Source organism: Coturnix japonica, chromosome 13 (assembly GCF_054131305.1).
Source record: "Coturnix japonica strain WE chromosome 13, WE-NBRP24, whole genome shotgun sequence".
Lineage (NCBI taxonomy): Eukaryota > Metazoa > Chordata > Aves > Galliformes > Phasianidae > Coturnix > Coturnix japonica.
In genome coordinates, this window is record NC_140675.1 from 13,034,068 (window position 1) to 13,056,281 (window position 22,214).

Below are 22,214 nucleotides of genomic sequence, written 5' to 3' on the forward strand. Positions count from 1 at the left end.
AAAGGGAATTGAGATGCAATCTCCAGTGTAGTGGCTTTAATAAACTAGCAAGGCTAAGCCAGCCACACGCAGATGGTGAGCCCTGGAGAAAGCAACTCAGCTTGCAAAGGTTCAGCCCCAGTGGGAATCCTCCTCGTGGGTTTCCAAACCAGACAGACTGTGGCAAAAGCTGTCATATTACTTTATTTCTCAGCCCCTAAAGTATCAAGGGATGGGATACACAGTGGTTCTCAAGCACTTATTTGCTAAACATCGGGACTCGCTCAAATGCTCTCGCTTGAGAAGGCGATGAGTGTTTCCATGGCAATGAGCTATTGCCTTGGTGACCGTGGGCCTGGATGGGCACTGTGAAACCACCATGACCCTTGGACACCCAAGCACAGCAAGAGGCTTCCTCCTTTGCTGTCTGATGATGTTTCCTTCATTTCTGAGCTCATCCCTATTTAAAAGTTGCTGTGGCTTGCTGTGCCAGGGACAGAGGCCCAAATTACCACAGAAATGTGCCCTCTGCACCAGCATCTCCATAGCACAGCACAGAGCATCCTTTGCTGATAGCAAACCAACCCTATGCCCAATCCTGGCTGCTCTGAGCAGTGCTCCATCTGAAAGCTGTAACAGGAAGAAAGCAGAGGAGGCTCAGGACTTAGAAGTACGCCAATCTATATGCATTTAAACCTTTTAAGATGGGTCAAACTGAGAGGCGGTGGTGTTAACAGGGTGAAGGAGGGAGCCTGCACATAAAGAGACAGCTTCACACCTAGATAGGTATCCTCCTCGGCAAGATGTTCATCTATATTTTAGTGTCAGACGAAAAAAACAGGTGTGTCTCTCTCCAAACAACCTCCAGATAAACCTCCTGCTATCACAAAAGCTTCAGCCTGGGCTGATATAACAGAAGATTGTTGCATCTCTACCTTTGAGTACTTCCACTGTGTTCCTTTCCCAACTTTATCGCTGTAACACACACTTCTTCCTGGCGACCGGCAGTCTGAAACCAGATCAACCCCAATCACTACAGTAAATCTTTTCAAATTTGTTCAAGCCCTGAACTTTGCAACTCCAAAGTGGTTTCTATGGAGATGCTAAAAAAAATAGAACGGCACCTTCTGGGTGCTGCATTTGGCACAGCAAAAACTACGGGTGCGTGGAAACGTGGGGTGAGAGGAGGGAGAACAGGGAATTAAGAGACCCAGAATGCGACTGCTTACACAGAGCTGCTGTTAATGGGGTAAGTCACTGCTTTGTTAACCAAACTGACACCCTGCACTCAGCAACGCACAGTTTAATTAACTGCAGGTGATGGGGCATTCATACAGGGGAGGACAGGCTGCCCAATTTCCTTATGGTGTGTGGACGTGATAGGGAGAGGGAGGGACGTGAGCATTTGCAAGGCAGAAGCAATCCCTGTGCATTAAGAGGTTTCTCAGAAGCGCACTGAAGCTGCATTTGGCTGCCTCTCAGAGCAGCTCTATCTCCTATCTTAATCTGCAAAACTGGGCAGAGGAGTCCAAATCTTGCAACTTCCTACACAATCTATTTTAGAGTCTCAAAAACAAAAACAACACACAACAGGAAGGATGTGATTACTAGAAATATGTCTGAACTCTCCCACACCCCGGCCCAATCAATCTCGACAGCTTCTCCGTTTGCATCATTAGATGGAGCTTTCCCAGCTCATCCCACTCTGTCCCATCTGCATGGTCCCATTGGATCGGTGCTTGGCCTGCACTGATGCCCAGCTGCCTCAACGCTCGTGCCAGGGCCCAGCTTGGCTCTGCTCTGCTTTCCCCAAGTACAGTGGGACACAGAGATGCCCACAGCATGGCTGAAAGGTCACTTCTCATATTGAGAACTGCCTTGAGCCATGCTGAACCTAAACAGAGACCCTACAGAGACACAGCCATGAGCCTAATGGCTCTGACAAGACCTTCCATACCAACTGCACTATACTTAATGCACCCAAAGAGCTGTTTAAGCAAAGGCCAAAAGCTATTTGAGAATTTCAAATACGGACATACAATTAGAAAAGCATTCATCATTTCAGATGATGACAAATAACCCCAGACTGGAGCAACTTAGAAAGTATCAGTTCTTCACTTCACTGTGATGACACAAGGTCCTCTGCTGTGATGTTTTACATGCTTTCCCAAGAGCCCAAGCTTGTTAACCTTCATTTTAACTGAATGTTTTCAGAGAAGTGACAGCTGCAACAATAAATATGGCATGCAGATTTCATGCTATAGTTAAAAGATCAAATATGTATGAACACCTCTGCTATTACACAGCGACTATCAAGGGGGAAAAGGAATGAGAGGGAGTCTATAGCATTAAATCATTTCTGAAACACAAAAGGAATTATTCAGGCTTGGGTGGGAAGCATCTGCTCCACCGTTAGCTGCAGGGTCAGGATCTGTCTGTTGGTCTCAGCCTGACTGCCCATCACTCACTTACAGGTTAAACAGTCTCAGAAGCAGAGAGAGAATGTACATGAGAAAGACAGAGGCACATAAGTCCTCAGTCACCTACTCTACAGCATGGGAGGGATTCCAGCTACTTTGGTGGGCACCTGCATACGCTGGAAGTCTGGCAGCTGGAAGGAAGGGATACAAAAATGAGAATTCCAGCCTGAACCTTGGGAAACCCCAATGGCACAGGGGACAGAGCTAAGGAAAGAAGAGAGGGAAGGAATGAGAGGCAGGAGTGTATCTTTGGTATCTTTGCAAAGTGTTGTGGTGTTGAGCATCCCCCACTCTCACCTCTAGGGATCTTAGAGGTGTTTGAAGCTTCCAGTCCTCAGCACAAACCAGGATTTCTGGGATTTAATCCTCCTCTACTTCCATGCTCTGCTCCTTCTACTTTGGCACATGTATCAGCTGGTACCTGCCAGGTACCAGCACACCACACCACTGGTTCTGTTTAAAGATATCCAAGATTCTGATCTCTTATTTTAGCAGGTTAAAAGAGACCTTAGCATAAGAGAGAAATATGGTCCCCATAACATAGATCATCCACAAGAAGATAATTGCTCAGCAACACAGACTGCTTTCTGACTCTCAGGCTGAAAATCATTTGCACGAATGACTTGACACTGTTTGCACACCCAAGAAGCAGTGACCAGAGACAAACAATGCTAGCTAACACAGTTGACAGCTCCAAGCCCTTCACAAACAAAAGGAAAAGTCTCATTCTCTCCCATGTTGAGCAGCTCCCTGTGGTTTAATTTATTTCTTACTGATGGGATTTGGGGCAGGTTGGAGCTGTGAAGTTTCTGCCTAGGGGCAGATGGGGACTCCAGGTGTACACACTCCACCATCAGAATAGCATTTATCACCCTATGAACAAGCCCTCCCAATGTGGAGAGCCAAACCATCTACCACAGGGAACATGTACAGCACTGCTGTGAGTTCTGTTTTACCCAGAGAGCTAAGTGAGAAATGTGAGCACTGTCCTAAGGCTCCACAGGTAGAGCTGCTAGAAGCCATCAACACACTCACGCTTCACAAACCACCTCAAACCAAACTAATTTTAAAGCACAGACAAGTCCATGTATAGTCATGCCGAGAGCCAAAGAACTACAGGATCCGTCTGTCTGCAGCAAGCTCAATTCCCTTTGGAGTACAGAAACTAAATAAAAGACTTTTCCTTCTGCTGCTTTCTCCTGCGGGACTATGGTAAGAAGTTTTGGATTCATCTGTACATGGGACAGGATAGGAAGAGTGAAGGCTTTCATTTGTAAAAGCATCAGATATCTGACAACAGAGAAATGCCTTCACCAGGGGAGAGGCCATGGGGTCTTCCTGCCCCTGTGCTTTTCCATGGCATATTAGGGGTCTCGGAAGCTTTTCTGCAACAAGGCCTATGCACAGAGTGTTTTTCCCAAATTGGGACTCAGGCTGTCTTTAAGGCTGTAAACCAGACAGAGCAAACAAAAATAGAGCTTGAAAAGAATGCATGCAGGCATGCCAAATCTCCTTCGTTTTTGAGTAAGTCTCACTCCTTTCAGATGCAGCTCTCTCCCCCCACCTCTCCAGTTCAGTTATAATCAAAACATCCTGATCTTGTGACAAAAGATTCTGAAGGAGGTTTCAAGGAGATGTTTAAAGCTTCATTCATAATTCTGGATAATCTCACTGTCCTAGCTGGTGAGTCTTGGTTAAAACCTGAGGAAAAGCCATGACTCAGGTTGACAGCAGCAGTAAACATACCTGCTTATTTCCTTGCAGTGATTCTTCTGCTCTGGTGAAAGGATTTAGCCAGACTGCTACCCGGGCATCCTGAATCCTCTGCCTGCAAATCCTCAGCACTGAGAACATGGGCAACTCACAGACTACATTGTCATCACCCCATATGCACTATCCAAACAGTAATCCCACTTTGCTCTTAGGTGCGCCATGACTGTCTTCTCTATAACTCCCTGATATTCTACCAGTTAAACATATTTTCAAGTCCAAATCTCTGTAGAAAGAACTCATCCATAGGGAGTGGTTGGCAAGGCACAAAGATATTAAACATGAATATTTCTTTTGCCAGCCGACAGTTGGGAACCACCACTCTATATGCACTGTTAGCCCTTGGACCAGCATTATCTTGCACCACCCCACCCACTCTCTTCTCTGCATATCTCCCTGTGTTATGATCCACATCTCCTCATGCTATGCTTCTATTGCTTCTGGTATGAATCTGGAATGTAAACTTGCTTTTGCAGCATCTACCTGCAACCTTCAGGCATAAATACTAGTGCTGAAAGAGGCACAGCACTCTGTTCCTATTCCCAGTATTGTTATTAGTTGTAATAACATCCAGCAAGCTGAGAATCTCACGTGGTGGGGTGATGTACGCAGAACAAAACACCATCCTCGTTTTTTGGAAGCAGAAAAATCCAAGAAAAGCAAAGATAGATGCAGACAGGTTGGGGAGGTGCCAGGGAACAAGAAGACAGCCTCAGCTAATGGGAGAGGGGGTGTTTCTGCGGAACAGCAGAGCTCCCAGGACAAGCTCCCTGCTTCCTGACACTGCAGGGTGTGCTCCTCTCCTAATCTGCTAAAAGGTGGCACTCACTGATGGCCAGCAGGAAGGAACAGACTCAATGCAACACCACATTCATTGCTTGTGAAAGCCACCTTCTTCATTACAGGCTCTCTCTCATCACAGTTTCCCTTTGCAGCAAGCAGATGCCCCGCTGTCCAGCTGTATCAAACCTCCCAGCCTTGGAGCACATTAGAGCCATTGTCAGTACAGCATTTGAAACTGGCTGCCCGGGGCTGTGATTTACACACATTTTTTGTGATGAAATGCAGCTGGCAAATGCACTCTGCTTTCATTCTTGAGACTATATTACACATGGTTTATTTTACCTGCCAGTTGAAATGCAAACAATCCGTCTACATTCTATATATAACCACCCGTTGCCATCATGCGTGCCTGTGAAGCATGGGAGCTGAACGGCCTCAGCCACAGAAGGCACCAGGGATGGCTCAGCTGATTCACTGCATGACCCAGATGGAAGAACAGCAGCTGGAGGGTCCGGCATGCTGCAGCCACGTGCTGCAGGCCCATTACTGGCACTGAGCAAAGCACCAGCTTCCATGCAACTGTTTATGCTGGGAAGCATGTTACTGTCACCTGCTTAAGGAGTCATCTCAGCAGGGAGCGGATGCCATTTGTACGGGCAATCCCTCACCACACACAGCAATTAATGGTGTAAGAGAGGGGAAGGAACTGAGCCATTGGTGGTGGGAAAAAATGTGCCTACAGCACTATGGGGAATAGCTTTGCATTACTCCCTAGGCCAATGTGCACATCTATAGGAACCAGATCAGACTGCAAGCTTCCCTTGCCATGACTAGCTCCGTTGTTCTCCTGACTCTCCCGTGACTGCTCAGTATGTCAGCACTCCAATGAATTATTACACTCAGTTTCTGCATTGGAGAGGTGCTGTTCCTGTCTGGTAGGAGGCAGAGGAATGGAAGGATCTCTAGTACGCTTGCCCTTATATAGTAAAAAAAAATATACCAAGAACATACAATCCAGCAGAGCAAAACAGAACAGTGGACGAGTCAGTTAAATTAATTTAAGAGAAAAGCCTCCATGACCACCATTCATAGCAGGCCTCCCATGGAAGGATGTGATTTACATCCTTTGCCATAAAGGCTGCCAAGGTCCAGGGTTCCAGCCTGCCTCCAGACTGCTAACATTTGCTATCTATCCACCATGCTAGAACACAACTACTTCACTTCTTGCCTACAACCCTCAGTTCCCTGTGACATGGGAACAAAACGTTACTTTGCTGGGTCTAAGTACTCACCCATGAGTTGCCACCAGCTGTGCAGAGAGGACAATAAACTTGGTGGCACTTTGGGGTTTGTCCCAACAGTGTCATTCAAATGCAGTCTGGAAAGCACTCAAGAATCAGTGTGAGCTCAATGCACAAGAAAATGAGAAACACTTCTCTTCCCCAAAGTCTCCAGATAAAGCTCTTCACCTCCCACTCAAGAGGTGGAGACAGAATTCAGCCATCAGCAGCTGCTTGCTGAACAAGTTGAATTTCCATTGCTCTGCTCAGAAGACACAATACATGATCTCAAAGCCTCCGTACTAAACCAGTGCCTGGGGAAAGCCTCAGAGGGAAGCAGGGATGCACTGGGCTGAATTCACACATCCTGGATTGGGCTGGTGGGCATCCGCTTACTTCAATTCCAGGCAGTATGTGAGTACTTAAAGTTACATCACACAAAGTTTGAAGAGTGAAGAAGTTTTACCAGCTGAAAGTCAGAATCTCAGCTCGGGATAATATTTTATTGACTCACAACTCAAAAGGAATTTAAGCAATTTGCTCCCAATGCTGCTGAAAGGTTCCATTCTGCCTTTGAATAAGTGCTGAGCTTTCCAGGCCAAAACAATTTTTCAAGCCAAAATTGACAAATGCTCACTAGAGAAGCTGGCTGCTACCTTCAATCACACAGAATTACTTTTACTCCAGAATAATAAAATGTGCTACTCAAACCCAATACTTCTCTCACGCCGATAAGCCATGGACCACTGGGTGCTCACGAAGGTCATCTCCAACCTACTGCAAAGACAGCTGCTCCGAACGAGACACGCCATGGGTGAGAGATCAGAAAACCAATTAAAAGCTCTTTGAACAGCAATAGCTTGGAACAAATACTAATTTGTACTTCTCTTCTGAGAAGTGAATATAAAATAGCATTTCTAGTGCCATTTGATGTAAATTGAGCCTTTTATGTGGGATCATTACAAGTATCAGCAGCTACTTCTGCAAATTCCACTGGGAAGCCAAGTAGGGGTCTCTTCTAACAATTTAGAACACTCAGGGGCCCTCGGGGATGAATTTGGAGCTCGCCTTTAAGGAGAGATATCACCAGCATCTACTTGGACAAATGAACAGGATTCTGTCCTTCTGCCAGATAATGTGGGAGGTGGGAATTGAGTTCTCCTAGCAGGGCAGAATTTGTCTCACATTTTCATGGCCTTGACAACAGATGAGAAGGATTTGAGTCCATCACCCTTTGCCAGGGCTGAACTGACCCTGCAGCAAGAGCCAACTGAAGCAATTATTTCTTCAGACCAGGCATTGATGCACAGGCAGGAGCTGACTCTGGGACAGCAAGCTCTGACCTGTGCCAGGCTCCACACTGCCCCAGTGGCATGTCAGAGGGAGCACATGCTTTTGGAGCACACTGTTCCTGCCTGCTTACTGCAGTACCATGGCACGTTCTCAGCTACTCTGGAGAACTGTCAGCTGCAATGAATGCACAATAACATCATCCAATTTATTGAAATTGCCTGGAAGATTAATGTGAGGATTGCCTTCCTCTTTGTACTTGGCTTTCCTCATCTGTGGGAGTACCTATTTGTGCTTGAGATAGAGAAATATATAAAGCATTAAAAAAAAAACAAAAAAAAAACAAAAAAAAAAAAAACACCAACAAAAAAAGAAGTACTCCAAAGCAGCCAATTAACCTTTGAAATACAAGTTGTGCTGATGCTAACTAACAGCATCCTGTAACTTCCTAATTACCAACCTTGTACAACCTGGCAGTTGGAAACTGTGCTGGCTGTTAACCGGACGGATGCGCTGTGCGGGAGGATCCGATTGCTGCTAATGACTGATGTCCTAGAGAAACCCACTTGCCTTCATCAGCTGCCTCTCCTGCTGCCCAGTTCTCCTGCCACACACTGGCTGCACTGCCACAAAATCCACAGGTCTGGCTCCAGGAAGGGCTGCCTGCTAAAGGACAGTTCTGTGCAAAGCTGCTGCAGCATCTCCTATTCAACCCCACAAATTCTCTGCTGCTATCTCACTTCTGCCTTTAGCCACAGGACAGGATCCTCAACTAAGAGAGTATTACAAATGGGCTGCGTGCATTAAATGGGGTGGTGCCAGCTGTGTTAGCCAAGAGTAAGCAGAGTAATTGTGTGAGCAGACTGCTGGGAGCTTCAAACTCCTATAAAAATGCACATTCAAGCCTTGAAGGAATTTGGATATGGGCAGGTCCCTCTCAGGGGCTGCTGCAATGCAGACAGAGAACAGCCAAAGCGCTGCTGTGACACAGGCACTGCACCCTGCCCTGCAGCTACTGTGAGAGCCAGCAGAAAAGTGATGAAAACCATCAGGTTTTTCCACCATGCTGGCACCTTACAACCTTGATTCCCTCATCCAGAAAGGAGGGACAACAATATTGCTTGCTTGCCTCAAGAGGGCTCCATGCGACTTCTCTGCAAAGTGCTGCTATGTCCCAGGATGAGAGGCAAGATAATGCACCAAGGATTGGTACTGCTCTCTCTTCCATGCTATTTGTTGTTCAGTGCCCTCCACCCAAGCCACATGCACAGGACTGATGCCTTGACTTGGAATAACACTCAATTAAAAAAGGCATGCAGAGCACCCATCTATCTGCAAAGCCACTGATGTCTGTATGAAGTCTGAGAAGCCCGAAAGGAAAAGGAAGCAGTTGTTAATGAGTTTAAAGGGACTGTTCATTTCCTTACAGTTGGGGAGGTTCGGGAAGAGCTTCCCTGTGTCTGCTGCACCGATTGCAGCCCAGTTTAATAAAACTTTTCAATGATTGTTTAGTAAAACAGTAAAACAAGTAGCAAGAATCAGAACCAGAGAACTTGCTCAAGCTGCTCTATCCAGAGCAAATGTCTCCATGGCAGATGATATTTTGCAGGGCTTCAGAGCCCATGCTGCTGAGAGGGCAGGAGGCTTCCCCAGAGCAAGCCCCTGAATGTGGCTCACTGGTAACACTGAACAGCCCAGGGGAGCAAAGAAAGAGGAGAGTCAGGAGGATAATAGAGGGTAGCTTGCCTCCTAAACAAGCTCCTAAACCCTTGGGGGAATGGCCTCCAGGTTCACCCTTTGGAGAATGAAAAAGGAGATGATGGGAATGCCCATGTCTGGCTAACAGCCTGGAGAACACTCACACCTTCACACCTTCCAATATCTGCTCTAAGCAAATATGGAACACCGTGGCAGCATCCCTCAATCAGCAACCAGAGTGCAGTAATTAAACTTTATCCTGGCATGGAGCACGTTGTACCCAAAATGAGCCTTTCTTTTTTTTAACCTCCATGCCTTCTTTTCCATCACCACTCTGCAGGCTGGTGACAACTTTGCTCAGGCATCTTCTCCTTTACTTCCCAAAAAGCCAGCCCTGCAACTCAAGCCTCACAACCAATTCTCACACCAGGAGATCTGCAGCCTCTGAAATCACTCTGTTGATGGGAGAGTGTTGGGGTGAGATGAATCAAGCCTGGGTTCTGACAGCTCTGCAGCTTATTATCCCTGCTGGGCTCCAGTGACACATTGCAGGGCAAGCACATGGAGGAACTTGTACAGGTTTCACTTCAGAATTCCCCGCTTTTTATTGGACCCAAGGTGGGCAGTGCCTGCGAGCAAAGCTGGCACGTGCCTGATGCTCCCTAGCCAAATGCCTCAGAATCTTTATTGCCATTGGTTTTGAAATGATTTAAACCAAATGTTTTACAAGGTACGATCCCATAAAAGTCTGCCAGTTAGAGTTTTCCTTTATTAGCAGCAAGGACATAATTATTGCAATTTGCCTTTGTACAAGTGACTGTGGACAGACTCCATGTGATCCCCAGGCTTTCTCTGCACAGCCTGCCTAAAGCTTTCCCCAAGCACCCATCACAGCAATACCCAAGGACTGACAAATGTGTATCCGCCTGACAAAAGAGTATCCATGCAGAAATGCAGCCGCTGTGAGGAATGAATGGTTTATTCAGAGGTGACTGACAAGGTGTACTTCCTAATTTTAAAACTTGTGGAACAACTAAGCAGACAGAAAGCTGACAGCGACAGCTCTTGCTGTGTTGAGTTTGGGCTCTTTCTGCTGTAAGCGTGAACTAATTGATTGCTGCACAGCTGAGGTTCGTGTGTTTCAGCCGAGTGCTTGCTTTTCTGAAAGAAAACATGCTTCAGCCAGCATAGAGGATGGCATAAGGTGGTTCAAAACACCTAAGTGGGGAGAGAATAGAGGAGTAACACTTTGGAGGACTGTTTGCCACAGTCCTGAAAAGAACTGATTTCTGGAACGTGATGGAGAAGAAAACGTAGAGCATCCTGCCTTTGGGTGTACCACACTACTGTCTGCCCTTCCTCCCCACTCCTGAGCAGATGGTGGCAGAGAGGGGGAACAGCTTTATAGATACAGTCCTGTTCTTTATTCTGCAGGGGAAACCTGGGGGAATGCTGGATGAACCTCTAACCAGAAAATCAGTGTGAGGATCTGCTGGCCTTGCTGAGGATATTTTCAACACCCAACGCAGAGGCAGCATGAGAAACTCCAGAGCGTATCTTCAGAAAACAACTGAAAGCAACCATTTTTTCCTGAGACAGAAAAGCAAAGCCTTCCCCAGAGTGACCAGCTGAAGACATCAGATGACTCATCTCCCTCTCCCATCTCAGAGCCCCGTGGCTCCCATCAGCCAGCAAGGACAAGCTGTCCTCGGCTGCCAGCACTGCTTTCTGCCATTGCCACGTTCACACTAATACTGGGAACAGCATGATTTCTCTTTCCTCCCTCCAAGCACTTAAATGAAAGATCTACTTTGCACCCTATGAGATCAAATTAAACATGTTGGAGCCTTCAGGATGGAACTCACTTTTTTTTTCTTCTTTTCTCCTTTTCTCTCATTGCTTTTAGCATTGCCTGACAGCTCAAGTTTTCATTGACAAGTCAAAGAAGATCCATCTGGGTAGGTTGAGGTGGAGCTTGTGGGAAGGGCAGCTTCGTACTCATGCACCACCAGTACAGACCAAAGGGGCATTTCCACTGTAACAACTCATGGTCATATGAATAATCCACAGGTGATAACTCACAGTCAGCCCCTGAGCTGCCCAGCTCTAACACATAGGTTTCAACTCAGCACCTCAGTGGTGCCGACAGCCACCTTCCACAGGCTTTCCACACACACAAAGGTGCATCTGCTCTATACACGCCATCAGGATCAGGCCCTCAGTCCCACCTGGTGTGTACAACTTGCACAAAAACCACCCGCTCCTCCTCCAACACGGCTTTGCCGCAGCCATCCCATGCCACAATGCCATCACACCGCGAGCGCCCAGCACCACAAACCCTCCAGGCTGCTGAGGCCAGCCACGCTCACCTGCTCGTGGTACTCGATGCCCATGCTCAGCGTGTTGATGAGGATCGCGATCATGATCCCTCGGTTGAAATACTTGCTCTCCACAATCCTCTTCAGCTTGCTGCCAAATGCCTTCCACAGGCGGGTGACCTTGTTCCTCTCCTTGGGTTTCTTCTTCTTTCTCTTCCTCCTGCTGCGCTGCTGCTGCAGTTGGTCCCTGTGGTCGCCGTGCCGCAGGTCCTGGGTGAACTCATAGACACCATTGCTGTCGGAGTCACAGCTGTCAGACTCACTGAAGGCGAACTCGGGGTCCTCCAGGAGGCTGGCACAGAAGGGACAGTCCTGCAGCTCGCAGCTCAGCGTGCCGCCCGGTGGGCTGGGCAGTGGGCAGGCCATGCTCAGCCCTGACAGCCGGCTGGGTGTCCTTCGCAGACCTGCAATGGAAGAGCACACCGTGAGCTCCTTGCATCCATGCCCTTCCTGCAACACGGTGGCTGTACCCTCTTCTGCATGCCCACACGGGTGGCAGAAGTGGCTTCTGCTACATCCTTGAACTCCAAATTACCAAGCAGCTCTCAATCTGCCTCATTTCTCCATCTGTTCTGCTCTCTCCAACCCCCAACACCCACCCTTCGACCCCATTCAGGGCCAAGGGACCTGCCCTTGCAGTGATGGCCATGCTGTGCTCTGCTGATCCACACACCTCTCACTTTCAATTATTTCTGATTATATCTGACCAAGTTAACATCATTAGCGGTGATCTGAGTGCTGTCACAAGCCGTTACACCCAATTTAGATAGCGCTTCCGTATAGATAATAATGAGGAGGGAGAGGGAGAAGTGGACCAAAGGTGGCTACAGACCATGGATCAGTTTGGAGTCACGTAGTCCCTTTGCTCTCCTTCATCCCTCCTTCAGCTTTTAATAAAGTACAGGTGTATTCTTTACTCGAGGCACCGGACTGAGCGTTCAGGGCATTCTAAAATCAAATACATCACCACATGTTTTGTGGTGCGAGGAGAAACGCTGGCTGCCCTCACAGGGCTGGGGCACAGCGATGACGTGGGCAGGCATCATGAGGATGAGTCAGGTAGAAAAGGAATCAGATTTTGTTTCCTCACATTCAGGAACCAAATTCCCAATTTCCTCATATTTAGCAACCAGATATTAATGGCAGGAAGGAAAAAAGAGCCAAGAGGAATCAATGGATGCTTTCCTTGATGGAAAACAAGGTGCAAATGTCACTTTCCCTCTGGGATGTGCTCCTTCCTGGAGGCTGGAGGGGGGTACACATGGATGTGTTTCAGGGAGACCATGCAAAAAGCACTGAGTGGATGCTCCTGGCTGTGGTCCCAGGAGCTTGGAGCTTACCCAGCAGTAATGCTGCTGATTTCAGCCACTCCTGGCTGACTCCTGAGGACATCTTCAAAGAGAAGACAGCAGCCAACAAAATCCAGCACCTTGTTAGACGGAAAGCTGGTTGGTGACAAAAGTCAAAATATATTTTACTTGTCTGAATGTCACTCAGGTATCAGCAGCCTTCAAAACAGTCCTGTAGGAGTGGGCAGTTCTCCTCCTGGTCTTTACATTACAGACACCAGGTGGGTCAGAAATATTTGCCCCCCCTACTCATCCTGCAAGCAGCACTGGTCAGCACTGCACATCAGTAAGGTGTTTCTGACTGGGATTGGTCAGATGAGGAAACACTGCAGTGTGGACCCAGCAGCATGGATACAGAGGCAGTGGGCTTGCCAGTCATCCGGTGTGCTATCAAAGTGTTAAAAATTGTATGAAAAACACTGGCGCCACAGATGTCTTCAAAATACCAGAGTCTCCTTGGCTGCCTGCTAAAATAACCTCACAGCATTGCAGGGCACGAGAATGCAGAGGAACAGCCTGTACTTTATGCTGCTCAATTCCACAACAAAAGAAGGGAAGAGAATACTCTCTCCCACAATTGCATCTTTCCCAGCAGACACCAACCTTGCTTCCAGCTGGGTTTGAGAGTGCCCTGGCTGCTAATACCTCCTTAATGTACTCTGTTATCACTTGTGTGCTCCCCTTGCACAAGTCTGGCAGCGAACAGACTCTGCTTGTTGATTCTAAGAGTTGGGGGGAGAACTAAGTGAAACAGCCCTTTGCTCAAACAGGTGGAGGACAGGAGGGTCGGGCACAGCTTGCAAGCCCACCTCACCTTCCCTGCCTGGCACAGGGACTGCCATGGCTGCTTTGCTAAGCTCAGGCAGGGATGGAGAACCATGAGTTGACCTAAGATGTTGGGCACCTAAAGATCCTCCCAAAGCCTGGAAGACAAAGAGGGATGTGGTGCAGAAGTGAATCTGACTCAGCCCCATGGCAGGAGCAGGAAGGAGAACCTGGAAAGAGCTGGAATTGTGGAAGGGAAGAGCTGGGCACTTGTGCACCAAGATCTCCAGATGGACGTGGCTGGCTTGCTTCCTCTCCCACTCCCTGTGCTCCCCATGGTGCCAGATCAGATGCTGCAACCACCACCCACTTCCTCTACATGTAATCACACTTGAGACAAAACAATCTCAGATTTGTTGAAAGCATTGAGGTGCCCTCCAGGCTGAAATGCCCCATCAAAAGAAGATATTACAGCTCCATTATTAATAGCAACTCCATCTACCTAAGGCTTTTGAAGAACCACCAGAGGCCACGTGAAAATCTGCAAGCCCTGGGGTGTTGCAGGCATGGCTGAGATGTGGGGATTTGCTCTCCTGGAGCAGCAGAACCCCCTGTGTGTGCAGAGGACCAAACCTCTGAGCTGAGCATTGCCTTCCAAGCAACAGCTCTTCTGCTCGTCCTTGGTTTCCCAGCTCCAGACTTCTGTGAGCCTGGACTTTTATCTCAAGGTAAATACGCATTCTCATAATAACCTTCATTAACTTCCATAGTTAAAGATGTACCAGTGATTCATATAAAGCCCTTGCTTAACAACGGAAGAACACTGCAACTAACCTTGGCCCTTCTGCCCTTCTGCTAAGCTCCCAAAAGTACAGAAATATCTGCTGAAGGCAATTTCTGTAAACAATCCACTTTACCCTTTTGTATGGTCACTTAAAAAATATATATATTAACAAAGACAAGCCAACCAACCTATTTGGCAAGCAACCTTTACTGTGACCTCCCCCAAGCTACGCTTGGTATTTTTTCAGCACATACATCACCGGGACAAATATTTGTGTCCGCCCACAAGCAGATAAACGGTTCTGGAAAACACAGGCATTGATAAAAACAGATGATGAGTTTGTGTTAAAGATATAAAAAATAAAAATGGAAGCTCGATCTTTTTGAGGGCTTAAGACTGTTTTTCAGGCTTTGGCTCCAGCTTTGTTGAGAACTGGAGAAAATATGCAAAACAGAAACCTAAGAGTTGCACATAATCACTACTCCAGCACAGGATGATTTATATCAGAGTGGAGATAAAGCTGCACTAACTAGCAGTGCTATTGTGGTTGCAGTCTTTAGAGATAAGGATGGGACTGAGGTACAAAAGAGTCCCTAACGTGTTTTTAATACACCCAGACTGAATGCATCTCCCAGTCTGCATTAACACTCAGTCCTACATTTCTCCTGCACTGGTGAAGAAGAGGAGAAGCTTTAGAGCTGCAGATCTGCTGTGTTCCTGCTCTCACATGCATCCTTTTCAGGATTAACCCAGAGCTAGACTGCAGTGCCCACAGGCCTTCCTCCAAACCTTCTTCTCCTTCGTTCAAAAAGAAATCCAGGACATCAGAGGCCCATCAAAGCAGCACTAAGGTGTCTCTAGAAGTATCTGTTGTGGGTTATTTCAATGCTTTCCTGTTTTGAACATGTCATTTCTCCTACCCCTCATGCTCCCACACCAGCTCCCGCACGCTATTCCTCTTCAAGACATTGTTTCACAGCAGATGAGGATTCTGTGCTGCACACACCTGCAGCCAGCAGGTCCATCATTCATCCAAGATGAAATTCCATGGGCTGCACTGATTTGTGCTTGGGCAGAAGCAGTTCAGGATATCACGAAGCACACAATTAAACCTCAAAAATACACGCTTTGTAACCACAGAAAGAGGCCTGAAGTCATTGCCTTCATCATCCCATACTGTTCTTTACCCAATGACAGCAAATGCAAACGCTACCAGGAACACAGCTGTCAGTGCCTCAACCTGTCCTGCTTCTGGCTTCCGTGCTCACCTCAAATAGCATTCAAAAAACAGCTTGTATTTCCAGCAACCTCCTTGGTTATCCTTAATATCTCACTTGAACAATTTGCCCTTGGCCCCTTTCCCCAAGCAAAAAAATCAGCTCATTTGTCCTTACCATGCTCTCCTACCAGTTGCTGCAGCTTCCCATAAGAATCCGTGCCCAAAGTTACAGGGCTATTAACTACAGCCACAGGTGAATTGCCATTCTTCTTTCCTTTGGGAACTGGGACAGAACTGGCTTTGCTAGTTGGTGAAGGCAGGATGGTAGGATAATTCATGTTGCCACGGTTGGAGAGTCCAGCAGCGAGTTTAATGTTTGCAGGAGCATTGGAAGACTTACAGTTCACTTGTGGTCCTTCAACGTGACAATCCGCGTGGTAAATGCTATGCACAGACTCCGAATCTGGAGGAGGCGCGGGGCTCTGCAAGTTGGGTGATGGAGAAGGGAGCATCAGCTGGCTGCCAGGCTTCATCACCTTGAGTTCCAGGTCACAGATCTCTGGGTTGGAGCGTGGCCCTCGTGGGCTCCCATTGCTGATGTGGTAGTGGTGGTGATGGTGGTGGTGATGGTGGTGGATGAGGTGGTGAATGGAGGTGATGCGCTTTTTGCCTCGGTGGCTCTGCCCGTTTGTGGTGTTGTTTGGGTTAACTTTTTTCCTGCGCTTGCTCTGCCAGTTATTGTACAGGCGTACTGTCCGCCGTTTCACCTTCCTGAAGATATGGCAGATGTACTTCAGCAGCTCCTCGTAGCAGCTACCTGGCTCTGAGAAGCTGGCAATTGTGCTGTCATTGGAGAGATAACGGGCCCGCTGCTCCTGCATCAGCTGGTTCTCCCGCTGCTTTGTTTCAGAAAACTGTGTTGCTATCACAACCAGGCACAAGTTTATCATGAAGAAGGAACCAACCTGGAGAAAACAAAAGGAATTAGCAGGGACTTTACAAAGCAACTCATGCTGTCCAGGCTGGAAGTGTTGTTCTTAGAAATCCTGTGATTTCCAAATGTGCCAAATCTCAGGGTCTGCTCACCAAATGTTATGTCAACACAAGCTTAAGCTGCTAAATTTGTTCCTAAACCGTGTTAAATTATTTTGGCAGTGGCAAAGAAAGCTGTTAACAATAGCCTTCACCACTTCCCTCCTCTCAGCAGTGATGACATTTGCCACTAATGCAGGGTGCATGAAATATAACGTAATCAGTCACTACAGCAAAACAGATCACTAGGAAGAACCCAGCCAATCTGCAAGAAAAGATGGTCTGAAGTCCAATTCGTGCTCTGCTGAGACTGTCTCTTCCTCTCTCACTTCACACCCTGTGTAGGGCATCCTCCTTTCAAGGAGGACTATCAGGGCTCACGTGCTGTAATACTGTACTCATGTACCTTTCTGACACAGAGAAACTCATCTCCAGGAGTTCTGGTGCTCCTAGAAAGGTCTGATATACTGTCTTGTTGAACTGATGAATTCTTAGGTGATAGCAAGTTTTGAAGATGAAGTTCCAAGAATGAGAATGTGAAGTGACCCAGGACTACATCCTTCCCCTCAGCTGGTGAATCCACAAACCGGTTTTTCACCACTTGAGTTCATAAATCAGCCAAAACAAAATGTCAAATATTCCCCTCAGAATCATTCCCCTTAGATATTAAAGGGACTGACGTCAAGAAAGTGACAGTGCTTACATGGCCAAACCTCTGTGCTAGGCTTGGTAGGGAATGTATGGATTTAATCTGGGCCATTGTTTGGTAAAAATCACAGGGAAGCCAATGGAAGTGCTATTCTCCAGTTTGTAATACCAGCCTTCAGAAGCAACAAGGGTGCCCACCCCAACAGCCCCGTGACCTGGGGGTTAGTCAGATGGCTTTTCTGCAAGGATCCATATGTGGACAAGAACCCAAAAGAGTGGAATGTAAATCTCCATTATGCACAGCCCATTGCTAAAGGCTCAAACATCACCAGCTTCAGAATGCTATATCCATTACTGGGAGTCTCTCACACTGCTCTGATCCATGCAGCTGTGTGAGCTGTGGAGGTTTGATCTCCAAAGGCCTTAAGACCCACAGAAACAAGGACAGAGCTCTACGTAACTAACATCCAGTCACAAAATACTTGGAAATGCCCCTACCCCATGTCCTACTTAACACCCACATGAAACTTGTCCCTTGCACTCCTCCTGACTTAAATGTTTCTTTTCCACAGATGTAGACCCCCGGGGAAGGTTGTGCCCTTTATAAAACAGAAAAAGAAACTTGCCAATGTGGGGTAGCAGCTTCTGAGAGCAACCTCCAGCTCCTTCAATGAATAACATTTTGTTTCTAGAAATGACAGCACTGCAAGACCCCAAAAAAGTTGTAATGCTATTATTACCCTGGTTTAAAAGGCTCATGTGAAAGTTCAGCAGCTCTTTTGAGTGCTCTTCATTGATATAAGCTGCCCTCTGGCATGCTGAGGAATCTAAAGGAGGAAAAGCTGTGTCTTCTCTACTTTTTGTTCTGATTAGCAGTTGCTTGGCCAAGGCACAACCGTTAGGACACACCAAGGTGACAAGTCCAAGACTGGAAAACTATGAGGGAGGGAAGACCATATGGCTTGACAAGCTGTGACTATGCATCACATGTGACACTAAAAAGGACAGAGCCTATTGTAGCCAATAACCTGTCCCTACAGCACTAATCACAGCCTGCATCATTAGACTTCAGAGTGGGAGGAAGTTCTCCCATCCCAAATCCCAGCTGGCTCTCCTCTGTGAAAAGGGAACACCTTTACCCCACAAGGACAAGGAACAGGAGCATTTCACAGTTCATACTTACTATTATAAGCAATATAAAATATATAAAATTGTAAAAAGAATGTGCATCCATCACATAATACATGATGTCAACCCATCCTTCCAGGGTTATAACCTACAGGAAGACAGAGAAAGACAGTGTGAGAATGAGAGTTAACCAGTCAGTAAACATCAGACTTATACTACTTGTCCTTAGCATCTCAGACCTGCTGCACTTCTATTCCCAGTTGGCTTAGGATAAACCAAAGGACAGTCTCAAGGTTTCTACACAAATTTGGCACAATAAAAATGATAAAACAATACAAGAAAACATCTGAAACACTGGTTCAAAGCCAGCATAAATAAATCCCAAGGAAGTCTCTCTGTACAGAGATCTGGGCCTCTATCTCAGCTCCAGGTTGTGTAATGCTACATGTAAAACTCCTAAGGCTTCAAAAAGCCAAATTTGCTTCTGCAGAACTGGTCTCTATGTGATACCTACTGGCTCACCACTACACCTGCATGGCCAGCATCGTAGTGGCAAAGCATCTGAATGGAAAAGAGTTACTTTAATTAAATGGAGAACTGAGTTCATACTTGTTTTCTCAATCTTCCTTCTCTAAAGGAGAAGCTGAGGATTTAATTAACACCACACAGACTGTGTGCAGAGCAAAGCGAGTGCTGCCATGTAATTTACACTTTTTATTTAGATAAAACATACCAAACTTCTAGTGCCGTCTCACTAGCGGTGCTAGAGCTGAAATTCCGGCACAACTTCCAACAAAATCAAAGCTCCTTCTGAATCCACGCCCCCGATTCCTTTCACCTTGAAGTCAATGCAGTGACTACTTACCAAAAACTTTTCAAACCCAGTTCCTCTGTTGAAGCACACATACCTACTGTGCAGCAGGGTGAGAATGAACCATCCCCAGTGCTCGAACCCCTCTGCAGCCAGACCCATGCAAACACCGATAAAGGTTATCTGCCAAGGAGCAGGTACAAATTGTCTTTGCAGCCATTATACTCCATCAGCACTGCTAAAGACTTGGAGCAATTGGATCTGATGACACACTGGCTGCACTTAAACAAACTGCACCCACCTCTCCTGGTCCCCATTACACGCGTTAGATAAAAATCACATCCTTATACAGGTATAAGAGCGCAATGCTGAGCTCTGGTGCCATGGATTTAACAAAAAAAACCCCAACAACCTATACCCTTGGCCAACATGAATCTCAGAGACTGATCTCTGATAGGAAGCATTCAGCAACAGACACACGTTGTGTGGGGATGCAAGGGCTGCTACTCGCCCTGACTCTGAGAATAGGCTAAACTGTCTGAGCAGACACTGGCAGTAATCACTCAGTTCAGTGGTGTGAAACAGACAGACAATCAAACTCAAACTGCCCTTTCCTATCTTTCATTTAACACAGCTGAAATAGAGAGTAGAGTCCTTTCCAGCTCCATCCCTTGCATGCATGGCAGCAAAGCATCTCCGCTCAGTGCACATGTAAGCTGATGAAGAAAATGGAAAGATCTCATTGGGACACAAGGGCAAGCCAAATCACTGCCAGCTATACAAGAAACTCCTTTGTACTGTTTGAAGTCCCCTCCTTCCATCCCCCCTTCTCCTCAGCTACAGGGGCATTTCAGCACAGCTGCCATAGCAGGTGCTCTGACCATTTACACTCAGGGATGAAAAACGAGCTCAGGGACTCCAAACATATCAGATGCACCTCTTTGCTGAATTCACATTTGGCTGGCCGTTCTCAAATCAAATGTATTAAGCAGATAAAACACAGCCCTCTCTACAAAAGGAGTTACCTGAGGGCTGCCACTGGGCTTCTGCAGGCACTGCCAGCTCCCGCCTGGGAAAAGCAGCCTAGAGAAGCGTGAGAGCCAACCCAACGTTTATCAAAGTATTTTTCTTGCATGCTAGACAGCAATTGCAGCAAGAATCAATCAACGTGCCACATTTCTCCTCTGGAGGGCTCATCCAGCTTTCAGAATATTTAAGATGTAATTAGAATTTGCATTATTTACTACTCACTTGTAAACCAAGTGGGACACGGGAGGAATAAACAGACCGCTGGGCTTTTGTTCTCCTGTTTGACATCTTTGTGGATTCATTCTCGGACTCATCACCCAGTATAAATGCAGCAGTACCTAGGGGAGGATTCCCGAGCTGCCGAGGATTACAGAGTACTAGCAATTGTGTAAGAGAGCGTGCTTACAGACATCTGCCTTCTTTTTTTAATCAAATAGCTCTGGAGAAATGCAGGACAACACACATGCGTGGCCACCTGTCTGGACTGAAACAGTCTCTATGACTTTTATAGCCCAATTCTTGCCATGCTGAGGACTTCTTTCATGCTGTCCTTTAAAGGGCTCCCAATGATTTTACATGTGCGTTTCTATCTGCTCCACGATCTCACTGCATGCACCCAGCAGGGCCTTGGTGTAAATGGGAACCTGGCCATTTGAATCAGCCAACAGCTGGTCTATCCACCACAAACTAAATTCCTTAACTATTTCTGGAACCAAGACAGAGGCATTTGCACTGGTGCAAGGTTCACTGCCGCGGCACAGACTTTGATCCTACACATTTATTCTCAGACCAGAAGAATCCAAAGGGAAAGCTAAAAACTCCTTTTATTCTCTCAAGAATTCCAAGAACACTGATACATTTTTTTTCAGTACTATGTGGACTACTGTCCATCCCTCGGGGCCTCCTGAATGCAATACCACCTACTTTGTTAAGAAGAAATGACCTCTTCCACTCTACAGTTTCCAATCTGATTAATCCACTTGATGGCAGCTCCAGCATTTGGCCCTCCAAGCTCTTTATAGATGTTTTCCAAGGACCTGGAGCACCTTTCCCATGCTTTCCAAACTCAGCGATCCATTCTCAGTAATGAAATTATGTCTAAGCCATGGCTGCTCGCAGACAGACATATAACGCAGCCCCTCCAAATGCACCAGCTCAAAACGTCCAGTTAATGCAACATGTAATCATTTATCAACGGAGAAAAGATGGCAAGAACCACGCTTTCTAATTCTGCCCTGATGAAAAAGACGCGCAAGATACGTGGCACTCTAAAATCATCAGCTGTAGGGAAACAACCAAAAGATTCAATTAAGATGACTGGCAAGGTTGCACTCGGGAGAGCTGCCAACTGCATTTGCATGCAGCAGACCTGGAGGGAAAGGAGACATTGCCCCCTTTGCACAGGGTAAGGATTTTGGCCTCCAAAGGACTGAGGCTCTGGCCAGAGAATAGAGCCATCACCAAACCTCTGGCAGATCCTGTGTGATGCTCAGTGCAGTCCTTGCCTGCTCACTCAGTCCTGCAGCCCTTACACAGCACAGGCAGGAGTAGGATATGTTATTTTTCTCCCATTTATACCTTTGAGGTCAAGTACTAAAGCCCTGAATCTTGCATCTGAGCCTCTCTCCCATCACTGCGAGGATTTAACTGAAAGCTCACTGAGGTGAATGGAAAGACAGATTTTGACTTCATCAATCTTCAGCTCCTCCATGCAGTTCCCAGACTGGCATTCCCCCATCACCACATTCAGATGGGTAGGAGGAGAGAGGACAGTTGGATTTTATTTTTAAG

At 46.8% G+C, this 22,214-nt stretch overlaps 1 protein-coding gene across 4 annotated transcripts in view; it reads right to left on the reverse strand.

Annotated features, from left to right (window-relative positions):
- Positions 1–22,214, reverse strand: part of CACNA1H (calcium voltage-gated channel subunit alpha1 H) — a 194,335-nt gene that overhangs the window by 61,447 nt on the left and 110,674 nt on the right. For all 4 annotated transcript variants that reach the window (XM_085513923.1, XM_085513921.1, XM_085513922.1 and 1 more), the window contains exons 8-10: positions 18,639–18,731; positions 15,951–16,740; positions 11,650–12,062 (exon numbers count right to left, since the gene is read on the reverse strand). In XM_085513923.1, the coding sequence (XP_085370049.1) occupies positions 11,650–12,062; positions 15,951–16,740; positions 18,639–18,731 (1,296 nt within the window). The remainder of the gene's footprint in view (positions 1–11,649; positions 12,063–15,950; positions 16,741–18,638; positions 18,732–22,214) is intronic.